At 42.9% G+C, this 12,192-nt stretch overlaps 1 protein-coding gene across 3 annotated transcripts in view; it reads right to left on the bottom strand.

The window, feature by feature from the left end:
- CHCHD3 (coiled-coil-helix-coiled-coil-helix domain containing 3) overlaps positions 1 to 12,192 on the bottom strand; it is a 126,477-nt gene that overhangs the window by 17,446 nt on the left and 96,839 nt on the right. For all 3 annotated transcript variants that reach the window (XM_017728006.1, XM_008628863.2, XM_017728007.1), the window contains one exon: positions 10,172 to 10,242. In XM_017728006.1, coding sequence (XP_017583495.1) covers positions 10,172 to 10,242 — 71 coding nt within the window. The remainder of the gene's footprint in view (positions 1 to 10,171; positions 10,243 to 12,192) is intronic.

The following is a 12,192-nucleotide window of genomic DNA, read 5'->3' as shown; positions in this document are numbered from 1 at the left end:
CCCTGCCCATGGCAGGGCTGGCACTGGATGGGCTTTAAGGTCCCTTCCAACCCAAACCAGTCTGGGACTCTCTGAAAACAATTTATTTCCAGTGCAGATCCAGAGCAAGAGGTGGAATTTGATCTTCCCACATCTGCAGCAGAAGGATCCAAGGTGCAGCAATGACTTTTTCTGCCTGAATATCACATTTCCCAGGTATTGAGCAATCAAAAGAATTCCTGCCCCTTGCAGGGTCATGCTCAGACACCAGAGAGGAGCAACGATCTCCACATTTAATTTAGAGCTAAATTAACTTTACCTTGAATTACTTCATTTCAAAAGCCCCCACATCCCTTTTTTGGACTGTCCACAAGAATATCTGCATTCCTCTACCTTGAGAACCAGAAGTATTTAGTAGAGAAAAACTGGTGAATTGCCTAAATTTGACACTGAATTTACCAATAAACCACTTGTTTTTAAGATCTACATTGACCCCACTGATGGGATCTTTTTATTGAGAGGATTTTAACAATTTTTTGGCCAAACTTTTGCGCCTGGTCAAGGCAAAGGGAAAATACAGGATGAAAGAAAAGGGCCTGGATTCCCTCAGCCCCTCCCAGAGCAGGATTTCACTGACAGCAAAGAGGTTGTGTCCATTCCACACTGATCTACAAAGCCTGTCCAGCAAAACCTTTCCATTCTGATCTTTCTCTGCTTCCAGTAATTCCCATGGCACAGCATTTGTTTGGAATTTTATCCCTCTTAACCCTCCCTTGGAAGAGGAGTCCATCCTTATAGTTTACAGCCACACTCCAGTGCTCTCCTCTAACGTACTCAAAATAATTTTATTTTATTTAGTTTCTTTTGCTCAGTTCCTTTCCTCAGGCTTAAAAAACTTGGCTCGAAATATTTCAGGGTATTCTTTATTTAATATCCCAGGCAGGTGGATGGGAAAACACAGTGAGACAAAGTGTGTATTTATAATTATTTAGGTTTTAAACACTGAAAAATTTTCCAATTTTAGTTACAGGTCTCCTGCATCTACAGAACCATTAACACTGAACTGCTCCATAAACAGCCCCGAGGAAAAAATTCTCCTAAATCTCTCCTACTGAGCAGTTTTCTGTCTTTTTATCCTTTTTTAGGGATAGAAGGATTTGCTTTTTGTGCTTCCATGGAACATAAAACTCAGGTCACATCCATCCAAGCCAAAAATGCCAAAGCAAACCACAAACAGCTCAGAAATCCCCTCTAAAAACCAGCAGGAAGAGTTCTGGCTTGCTTCAGAATGAAGCTCATGTTCAGGAAAACTGGAAAATGCATTCACCAAATACCATAAAAAGCTTTAAAAAATTGGGTTTAGGTGATTTCATGACAGATATATTCATTTTTCTCCCACAGATCTCAGTTTTATGCTTTAAAAAGCCACTGAAAGAAACAAGCAGCACGCTCAGAAAATAATTAGCATTTTGCAGCGAGGAATACTGAGAAAAACAGGCCAAAATTTGAAGAAAATACAGGCAGAATATCAGGAAAAAAAAATCCTGTAAAGGACAAAGATTAAATAACAGCAGAGCATTTGAAGGGAAATAAATGAAACTTGAATTTTCTGCCAGGGAGATGGGATTTTGTTGGATCTGAGTCCTTCCAAGCCCCCTGGATAACCTTTAGCTCCACACATGGCACAGTAACACCAGCAAATGTCTACAATTAATTGACTCACAGTCATTTTTTGAGATGCCCATTAGGAAACCTTGGGGAAAGCTTGGGAAAAACCGGAATTTTCAAGCTAAAATAAGAAAGGATTTTTTTTGGTCAAGGTTTGGTATCTTCTGGGAAATACTTCCAAAATGGCCCTATTCATAAATGGCAACTCATGTCTATAATTCAGTTGTCAAAATGACCAATTTTCCTTGATCAAAGGAGTAAATTGATGAAATGTGGGAGTTTCAGGGTAGAAAGAGGAAGTAAAGCTCATGAGAACAGGATTGATGCTGTTCCCCTGTTCAAAGCTGTATGAAAATGTACATTTTGGTGAACTCCTGGAGAACACAACTGCTTAAGAAATGAAATTATGGTGAGAAAAACCCACTTAAGCTGGAAATGCTACAGCCAGGATCAACAAAGAAAGGCAAAACCTCACTGCTTGAGGCTACTGAAGATGGAAACCAGAAGTTTGGTGACTTAAAACCTCTTGCTGTAAGTGAGACCCAAACCAATTCACTAAAAAAAAATACACATTTTGTATGAAGAAGTAAAAAATGGCAGTAATTAACCCCTTAATTCCAGATTGAACTACTGTCCCTTGGACCTTGGCCATGTCCCCACCCTTAAGGGATCCCACTGGTGTCCCACTGTACAGGAGCTTTCTGGTTTTAATTCCACTGCAGAGATGGATTAATTAAAGGTAAATTTACATGAGGCAGGTGATTTGCTGGCATTTTAAACCACAAAAAAGCCCAAACCCCAGGCACACCTGCAAAGGCTTCCCCAAAATCCACATGCTGTTCCTTCTCCAGATGTTTCCAGCTGCTGCTCTGCACTGCCAGGACCTCCAGTGTGAGGATCAGCCTTAAATAAATGCAGTTTGATTCTGGTGTCAGCAGCATTTCTGCTCTTTGGATGCTCTGAGGATGAGGATTTATTTTAAAAATGTAAAGGCAACAGCACCTGGTGCTGGGTGGGTGTCAGAAGATAAAAAAGTTGTTGGAAATTCCAGACCTGATGGGACACCTGAAACCCTGACTTCTACCCAAGGTCCAAATCTGGTTGGGATTCACCTCAGTTTAGACTGCCCTGAGCAAAAAGAAAAATAAACCCCAATATTGGAAGATAAATTGCAATTACCAGTGTAGCTCTGCCATTAGAACCTACCTGTTCTCCTAAATTCTTACCTATTTCCCAGAGGAAAAAAAAATATAAATATTTTTATGCCATTCAGGATTTTTATACCACTTTACCTGTTAGTAACAGGGTAAGGCAGGTACACTACACCTGCCAGGTGTCACCATCCTCAAGTCCAGGAATCATTTTTATTCCCAGCAGTTAAAATTTCCCTTTTGAACTCATCTCATGTGAACCAGGAGGTATCAAGATGGTTTAACACTTCCCTGGAAGTGTCCAAGGCCCAGCTGGATGGGGCTTGGAGCAATCTGGGATAGTGGAAGGTGTCCCCACTGGATGTCCTTTAAGGTCCCTTCCAACCCAAACCATTCTGTGATTCTACGATTTGACCACTTTAAGAAACCTAAATACTCATTTTACAAACCTTATTTTACAGCACTTTGCAACAAAACCCAGGATTTGAGATTATTTCCCCACATATTTACTGCCTGCTTTGACTTTAGATTGGGATTTCCCTCAGGTGCAGTCCAAGCAGAATGGCTGTGGTGTATTTTCTTCCCTGATTTTCCAACACTACTGGAAAGGAGATGAAAAAAAGAAGAAAACCGTATGTCATGTGGTAACATATAGAGATAATTGGTAATTCATTCTTCACCCTGTGCCCAGGAACAGGTGAATTCTCCTTAAAAAAATCCCACCACCAGCTCTGGGAAACATCCTCCTTCCCCTAAGGGAGGTTTGCTGCTGTGGGCTCCCACATGAGATTTGTAGGATTTGATCCTACGGATGGCTTGGCCTCATTAAAAACATCCTTAGAAAAGGTATTTGTAAATCTCAGCCACGAAAGATTAGGAAATACAGAACAAATTAATAATAAAAAGGAGCTGCTCTGGGGTTTAACCTCACAGCTTTAACGCTGTAATTGGGAAATCAGCGACTCGTGTTTGGAGGAAATCCCAACAAAGGATAAGGCATTAAAACAAGAGGCTTTATTCCTTGTTTGCAATAAACCTTGGGAGGGAGCAGGCAGCCAGATGTCCCCTGGCAGAGCCTGGAAAGCCAAACTCACTGGGAGGAGCCACTCATTCCTTGGGAGCAGCTCCCAAACCCGCAGCTGGCAGCAGGGACTGTCCCTAACGAGGGCATCCAGCAATTTTCCCAGGTCTGGGCTGATTCCCAGCCCACCAAAGGAGAATCCCATCGATTTTACTGGGGGCCACCAAGGTGAGAGTGCAGAGTTTCACTCGCTTCTTTCACAGGGAAGCCTTGAAACGACTTCGTGTTTCTCTGTAAGCAAACAGAGAAGAGCAGCAGTGCTGGAACACATTTCCCTTTCCAGCACATCCACCCTGAACAGGAAAAGGATCTTCTGAACAGGAAAAGGACCTGCAGATCATAAAATCACACAATGGTTCAGCTTGGAAAAGACCCTGAAGATCATCAAGATCTTCCAGTTCCAACTCCACCACCACAGGCAAATTTTCCCACTTAGTTATCATCCCACTCTATCCTGCAGTTATCCCCCCACAACAATATCCTACAATGATTATCCTGCTCCACCTGTCCCCCCTCCCAGAAAATCTTTTATTTTCCGTATTAATCCCTATAAAATTAAAAAAATTCCTACTCCTGACTTGGTGCTTTACAAACATTAATTTTAAGATTGCTTTCTCTATTCCAGACAGTAAAGGATCTCACTGTGTGAAAAACGGGGGATAGCCCGAGGGGAGATTTAATGAATGTATCCATGATTTCTAGAAAGGGGGGGAAAAAAAAAGATTATGCCAAACGTGGAAAAAATTGACTTACCCTCTTCATTAATGTGCTATCTAAATTTTGAATAATGGATTTTAAAAGTTAATATCACTCTCAAAAACCACAGAACTTCGATCCTGTTTCCTGACCAACCAAAGCACATTTAAATCTCACATCAGAGCTCAGAGATTTCAATGAAAACACATCCCCCTGCACAGACTCACCGTTCTCCGTGAGAGAGAAACACACAGATATTACACCAGGCTCCCTGGCTCCCACTTTGCTCAGAAGGAATCTGCATCCAGCTCCAAATGCACAATTAATATTTCATCCAGCCCTGCTGAGTACCCTTGAGCTCCTAATTGACTGCACTGATCGAAGGAACAAAGTTAAATATCTGCGTTGCTGGAGGGGAACCCAAAGTTGTCGTGTCTGAAGTGACAATCACAGGTAAACACACTGAAAAAGGGCTTTAGGGAATTCTGAGATTCCAAAGGATAACAGGAGAATGGCCAAAGGATTCTCTTATTTATTTATCGGTGCAGAGCAACTGAGACAGGGGGAACTGCTGCCCACCCAAGTCCCCTCCTTAAGCTGGAACCAGATGATTTTTAAGGTCCCTGGGTCAAAGCACAATCCCTTGAACAAAGCAGCAGAAAGTCCAACAGATTTCTTGAGTGAGTTCACAGCCCTCAGGTGAATCCATGAGGGCCAAGCCCTGAGTGAAAGAACTGAGCAAAGAGAAGAGTTTATTCACAAGGAACAGGATTTGGGACGTGCAAGATAAACAAGAGCCTGGAAAGATCTACTGAAGTCTCTTTCCAAAGTCTCTTCCCACCTGAAGCAGCTCTGTGTGCTCAGAATCTGGACTGGTTTCAAGCTAAGAGGGGTGACAGCATCACTTCCATGCTGGAAAACTGTACCTACACTTGGCTTGTGGAGTGAAATGTGTTTGAGATCAGACACCTCTGCTTGAGTCACGGTAAGAAACTCTCATGGTGTCAGCACAGCTGTGTGTGAAGAGGTGAAAGAGCAGAAGGAGAAATAAGACCTTTGAGTAGCTCTGTTGCTAAGAAAAGCTCAGGGGTTGAGCTGAGTTATGGCATTTAACTCTTTAATTCCCAGCATCATTTACAAACAGCTCACACCTCTCTAAGGGATGTCAGGAGTAACTTGGGACATCATCCCCAGACAGAACACGTGAGAAAAAAATCAAGGAGACCACCAGCAACAGCATCATCAGCAAACAATCCTGCAGTGATTCTCTCCTGACAAAGCACCACCTGTTTGCTGTATTTGTAAGAGAAAAGATTAATTCCCAAGGTTTCTGTGCAGAGCTCACTGTCCTTGGCTGAGCAAAAGACGCTTAACTAAAGGCACAAAGCCTCCAGGCTCTGCCCAAGGATTTTTAGTAGCTTCCTATTTTCTGTTATTGAAAAAATAGTATTCATACAGGATTGAAAAAGTAGTATTTCATTAAGAACTGATAATCTGGACTTTTAACTTTCGTTTTTAAAAGCAGCTGATGTTAATTCAGGGCCAGGTTGGATGGGCTGAAGCAACTTGGTCTGGGGAGAGTCCCTGCCCATGGCAGGGGTTGGAATGGGATGGGATTTAAGGTCCCTTCTAACCCAAACTGTTCTGGGAATCAATGATGTTATTTAAGGTACAACAGGAACTTCTACAAACTGGAAGTTTGGGTCTGCACAAGCAGAAATAAAGCACAAATTCTTTGCGTGGCTCTCTGCACCACAGATTTCTGTGTTACAGAGGTATGTGAGTGCAGCAGGATGGTGACTGAAGATATTTGCATTAAGAAACTATCAATATTCCTCATTTACAGGCGGTGCAAGAGCCCTTCAGAAGTCACCATATGTGCCCCAACATCAGAAGGGTAACGAGGACAAGGAAATAAAGCCACACTTCCCTGGACTCGGTCCAAAGCCATCAATAAAAAGCTGATTTTCTCTCTCTCCTGCCTTTTTTCCCTCAGTGTCCAAAGATTTGGCAGCACTGCTTTGTGAGACAATTATATCTGAATATCAAAGTGCTGCTGTTATTAATTTACTGTGGTTTCACTGTACTCCTTCTCAGCTTCACAGTTCACAACAACACCAGTTAGAACACAAAGGAACTACTGCTAATATTTCAAATATTCACAGCTGAGCATCAAACAGAACTTCATGTGGGAGGTGTCCCTGCCCATGGCAGGGGGTGGAACTGGATGATCCTTAACGACTTTTCCAGCCCAAACCACTCCATGATTTTCTGATTATAACAATGCCTTAAATTCTATTTTCAGTAAACATTAATGAACCAGGCTTTGTGATAGAGAAATCACAATTAAAGGAAGACATGATATTGATGATTTGTCATTTATTCCCCCCCATTCTATGGGAACTGCCAATGAGGGTCATGTCCAAAAGTTTGTAATAAAGGGATAAAGCTCCCCAAAAATCTGTGACTCAGTGAACACCCCAAACTTCCAGATGATGCAAAGGATCCTCTGGATTACAACTGTGTCAAAGCAAACTTTGGGGAATTAATTCCATTCTTGGGGAAAACCTCACCACCAAACTGATCAGTCAACCCCCATGGAGGACTTGGGGTTTCCATCAGTCTGGCCAGCTGGGGATTAAGTTTTTCCCAAAAAAACCCAGCAGTAAGAAGCAATTCCACATTGTCCATGAGAGCAGCGGAGCAGGAGAGGAATGGCAGAATATTTAGGAAAAAGCACCAATGCACAGCTACAAATTCTAAATATACCACCAGAAATCAAAACCCACAGAAGAGAAGAACATTTATTTTAGGCTGCCTTTGCCCTCTCTGCTTCTTAAATGAATAATGAAGATGTCACTTGGCTCGAGACACCACGGGGGAATAAAATGTCACCACCGCAGCTGCCGAATTCCCCGCTCCCAGCCCTCCAAATTAAGGGGAAAAACCCACAAAACAAAGGGAGAATTTGATTAGGAAAAGTTCAAATCCTTGCCCAAAGCCTGGCTCTTCCTGTAATGCTGCATTCTTCTCTTCTTGTGTAAACTTCTCATTATAACAGAGCCATCTTCATAATGGAATAATTGGGGTTATAATGTAACTGTGGGAACATAATTCCAGCTTTAGGAGGGGCAGCATGGCCCTGTAATGTTGTTTTAATGTGATTTGGGGACTGCAGGAACTGCCTGAACCTGCTCACTTAGGATTTGATCAATGGGAATTAGGCTCTTAAAGAGATGAAGCATTTGATAATTCCCAATTTGATCAATGTGAATCAGGGCCTTCGTGGGGATAAAACATTTCTCATGGACGTTTGGAATATCAGCTTAATGCAGGCAGCAATAGGAACTGCAGACTGAAGACTTGCAGGTCTCTGATCCAGATCCACGTGGGGTATTTATATTTTTCCCCTTTTAACAGGGTTTAATTATCCCTAGAGACTGATGAAGCCACAGCTGATGTAATTTCAGGGATTAAATGGAGGAAGGAAAATCCAGGAAATATTTAATATATAACAACACCATCCACTTCTTGCTCTTGGAAGTGATGCAGCTTAAAAAGTGGAAGAAATTCAAGTTCTATCACTAAAACTTGGTCCCTAATTCTAGACATGCCTAAAATAAAGTCAGACTATTTGCTAATAACCCCACAATTAGATCCATTAATCTTGCACTTGGAACCTGAAATCACAGGCAGCACATGGCTTTATGCATTAACAAAATTTAGCAGCTCAACCTTACTTAATTCTTCTTTTACAGCCAATTAAACAACTCTTTAAACACCACTGGAGCCTCTGTCCTCTGAATCCTCACGTGCAATTAAACTGCACATGAGAAGTGCCTGTGACACCAAAGGAGCATCTTTAGGTCTCACTAAATCATTCCTCATTTATCCATCAAGTTCCATGAAGGAGGCAGTGATAAAATAACATCTCCTGCATCGAAACCTTCAATAAAAGGATACGGTGTTTAAAAGGATTTTATGTAAGGGAAAACCTTTAAATTGGAAAGGAATATTGGTATTTCAGGCACTTCATCAAATCTGCCACAATTTATGTGCATATTTCAGGCACCTTTTGATTTCCTGGTTTTTTCCTTTTGTTGTCTTTGAAGGCAATGGACCAATACTGGATCCACTGATGTAAAAATTACAAATAAATTTTAGGAAATTTGGCTTCAAGTGCAAAAGCAGCACAGCAATTGCAGTACTGCTATTACAGACCAGTCAAATGGATGATTTCAATTTATACCTTTCTAGAAAATTAAGAAAAGACCAAGCTCATCGAGTGTTAGGAATGTGATTCCCTCTCCAAATTCCCCTCAGTAAATATTCCTTGATTTCTGTACCCTTTAAAATGGTTTTCTTCAGTTTCTTCGATGCTCAAGACTGGCCCCTGCTCTATCAATCAGCTCCATTTGTACAGAAAGGAACCCAAAGTATTTGATTTATCTATTTTATTTAGGAAAACATTTATGTATCAGGAGGAAAATCCCAATCCCAAACCCATCTCCCACCTCTGACCACTAAACCCAGCCAGAGCTCTTCAAATCCCAACAAAACCTTGTTTTGGAATAATGCAAGTGAAATGAGGCAATCATTTGATTTAAAAAGCTGAGAATATCCCACTGTAACAGAGGAAGTAGACACCCAGGTGGGAATTTTATCCCAACCTACCTGGATTTCCAGACATGATGGAAAACCCTCCGAATTATGCTTAAATCAGACCTTGATCAATGGTCGTCCTGTCCCTCTTGCTTAAGGGACAGATGAATTTAGTGCTCAGTATACTCTGCACCATTAAACACTACAAAATTTTTTACATATACACCAGAGAATATTCAACAATTCATGCTGTTAAGAGATAAAATGTGTTTTTCTTACACTTTAAAATTTTATTTGTATCATTACCAGCAGCTCAGAGAGGACTTTTCTCTTCCTGCTCATCAAAAACCAAAACAAAACACAAACCAGAAGAAAATCCCTCCACAAATCTAAAAAACTCGTGGCAGAATAATTCATTTTCTGCAGCATTTCTTGGTTAGAGGAGAGAATTGAGGCTGTAAAAAGTTCTGTGTCCTCACTAAAATGATAAATGGAACCTCTTGCCTGAGGGATGGAGCAGCCCAAAGGGAAGAGTCCAAGGCTAAGGGTCACTGTCACTTTGATCCATCAATTACCAGATCTTCACTTCACTCTCTTCAGGACTAATCAAAATTATTTAATTTGACCTTCACTGTTGAGGGCAGAGTGAAATTCCTCATTTAAATCCTTCCCATGGTGCGAGCACGGGATGGATGGGATTGTGATGCAAAGCTGGAATCCCATTCTCGGTGCTCCATCAGAGAGAGGGATCTATTCTTAGACTCTTTCATGCTTCTTATCAACTACAAATTAACAAATGTATACTAAGTGTGCATCCCATTTCTCTGCAGCTTATGGTTCCTATACACTGGCCTCCAAATTCTCCCAAATTCCCTCCTTTTAACAGCCAGAGGGACTGATAGGATCTGTGAGGGAGGAAAAGGGAATTATTGTGCATTTTAATGTGGACAGAACTCATGCAGCTGCCAGGAAAAAACCAGGAGAACAGACTCACTTGAACCGAGCTGAGACTTCATCAGCAGCTTTTTGGTATTGCTCAGTGGTGACTTTGTAGAACTGGGCACTCTGGAAAGAAAACAGAATAAATACAGATTCCAGTTAACAGCATTTACAGGCACGCTAATATCTAGTCAATAAAGCTAATTTGGATTTAAGTTGTTTCAAAAAACCCTCAAAACCTAAACATAAAATGACAAAGTTTCAGAAATTACTTTTTTTGGGGGGTGGTTTTTTTTTTAAGTGCATCCTCTTGATTATGCAAAAGGAATGGCTCCTGGGGAGGAAACCCTAAAGGGACACGGGGTGGGAATCCCATACTCAGCACAAGGTGCTCCTGGACTCTCTGCAACTTCTTCATTAGAAATTAAAATCAAAATACAGATTCTTTACTCCTTTGCAGTGCCCTGTTTGTGTTCCTCACACACATCTCCTCCCCTGCCTCACAGGTGACACTCGAGCCAAGCTTCAAAGTCACACAATAAATTAACCATGGCTCCACCTTCCCTTTTGCTCCTTGCCTTGAAAATGCCTCTCTAAGGAGTTCCTGGAATATTCCAAACTCCCAGGTTGCTTCAATCAGTTGCTAATTTTAATTTTTAAAGCCAGGCAGCTTCAGAACTGATTTGCATCTCCCTTAAACCCAGGGATAGCTTTGATTTGGTTCTACAAAATCATTCATTTCCAAAGCACAGGTGGGAGATGCTCACCAAGCAACAGAACTTTTCTATGTGTGACAACAGCAAGGGCAGTTTCTGACTGTGGGAAGAAGGGGGAGGATATTCCAGAGGAGCACAAGGATGGCATGAGGTCAGACAGCTCTGGGAGAGGCCTGGAGGGGCTGGAGCGTGTCCAGGGAAGGGAACGGAGCTGGGAAGGGGCTGGAGTGGCTGAGGGAGCTGGGAAGGGGCTGGAGAATTCTTGAGGGAGCTGGGAAAGGGCTGGAGTGGCTGAGGGAGCTGGGAAGGGGCTCAGGCGGGAGCAAAGGAGGCTCCGGGGGGACTGTGTGGCTCTGCACAAGTCCCTGACAGGGGGCGGCAGCCGGGGGGGTCGGGCTCTGCTCGCAGGGAACAGGGACAGGAGAGAGGGAACGGCCTCAGGCTGGGCCAGGGGAGGGGCAGGGTGGATACTGGGAAAAGTCCTTCCCCAGAAGGGCTGTCCAGCCTGGTAGTGGTGGAGTCCCCATTCCTGGAGGGGTTTCAAAGCCGTGTGGATGTGGCACGTGGGGACATGGGGGCAGTGGTGACCTTGGCAGTGCTGGGAATGGTTGGACTCGATGATCTCAAAGGTCTTTTCCAGCCTAAAGAATCCTGTGATCCTACAGCCTGAGACAAATCACTGGAATGTTGTTTTGCTTCATGTCTCAATAACACAGAGGTGGCATTTTTCAGGAGGTTTTTATAGCCTCGGCACAGCTGGACCTCAGCTATAATAACCAAGGCACCTGGCTGCCCAGCTGGAGGGAGAAAGCAAAGTTGAAGCAGCTCAAAACTCCTCTGAAACCATTTTCCTCTGAATGCTGGTGGAAACAGGGCATGGAGAGGCAAAAAGGTTCTGCTGGCATTTGCAAGAATTCTCATGTAGCTTTGAGTCATCGGCATCCCAGGGAGTGATGTTAACATGGCAACAAAATCCTGACAATCCCACACTGGGAGATTGCATCAAAACCAGCTGAATCCTTATTTTAACAACCTGGGACTTTATCCCACGGTTTGGAGTTATTGATGCCTCAATATTGATTTTGCATCTTTCAAATATTTAACATATGTCAGGCTGGGAGAGCTGGGAATGTTCACCCTGGAGAAGGTTCTGGGAGAGCTCAGAGCCCCTTCCAAGCCTAAAGGGGCTCCAGGAGAGCTGCAGAGGGACTGGGGCCAAGGCCTGGAGGGACAGGAGGCAGGGAATGGCTTCCCACTGGAAAAGTGAAATTTAGATGAGCTATTGGGAAGGAATTCCTTGCTGAGAGGGTGGTGAGGCCCTGGCACAGGTTGCCCAGAGAAGCTGTGGCTGCTCCATCCC

Source organism: Corvus brachyrhynchos, unplaced genomic scaffold (assembly GCF_000691975.1).
Source record: "Corvus brachyrhynchos isolate BGI_N302 unplaced genomic scaffold, ASM69197v1 scaffold182, whole genome shotgun sequence".
Lineage (NCBI taxonomy): Eukaryota > Metazoa > Chordata > Aves > Passeriformes > Corvidae > Corvus > Corvus brachyrhynchos.
Note: the sequence above shows the minus strand (reverse complement) of the source record. Positions and strands in the feature narration are given on the sequence as shown.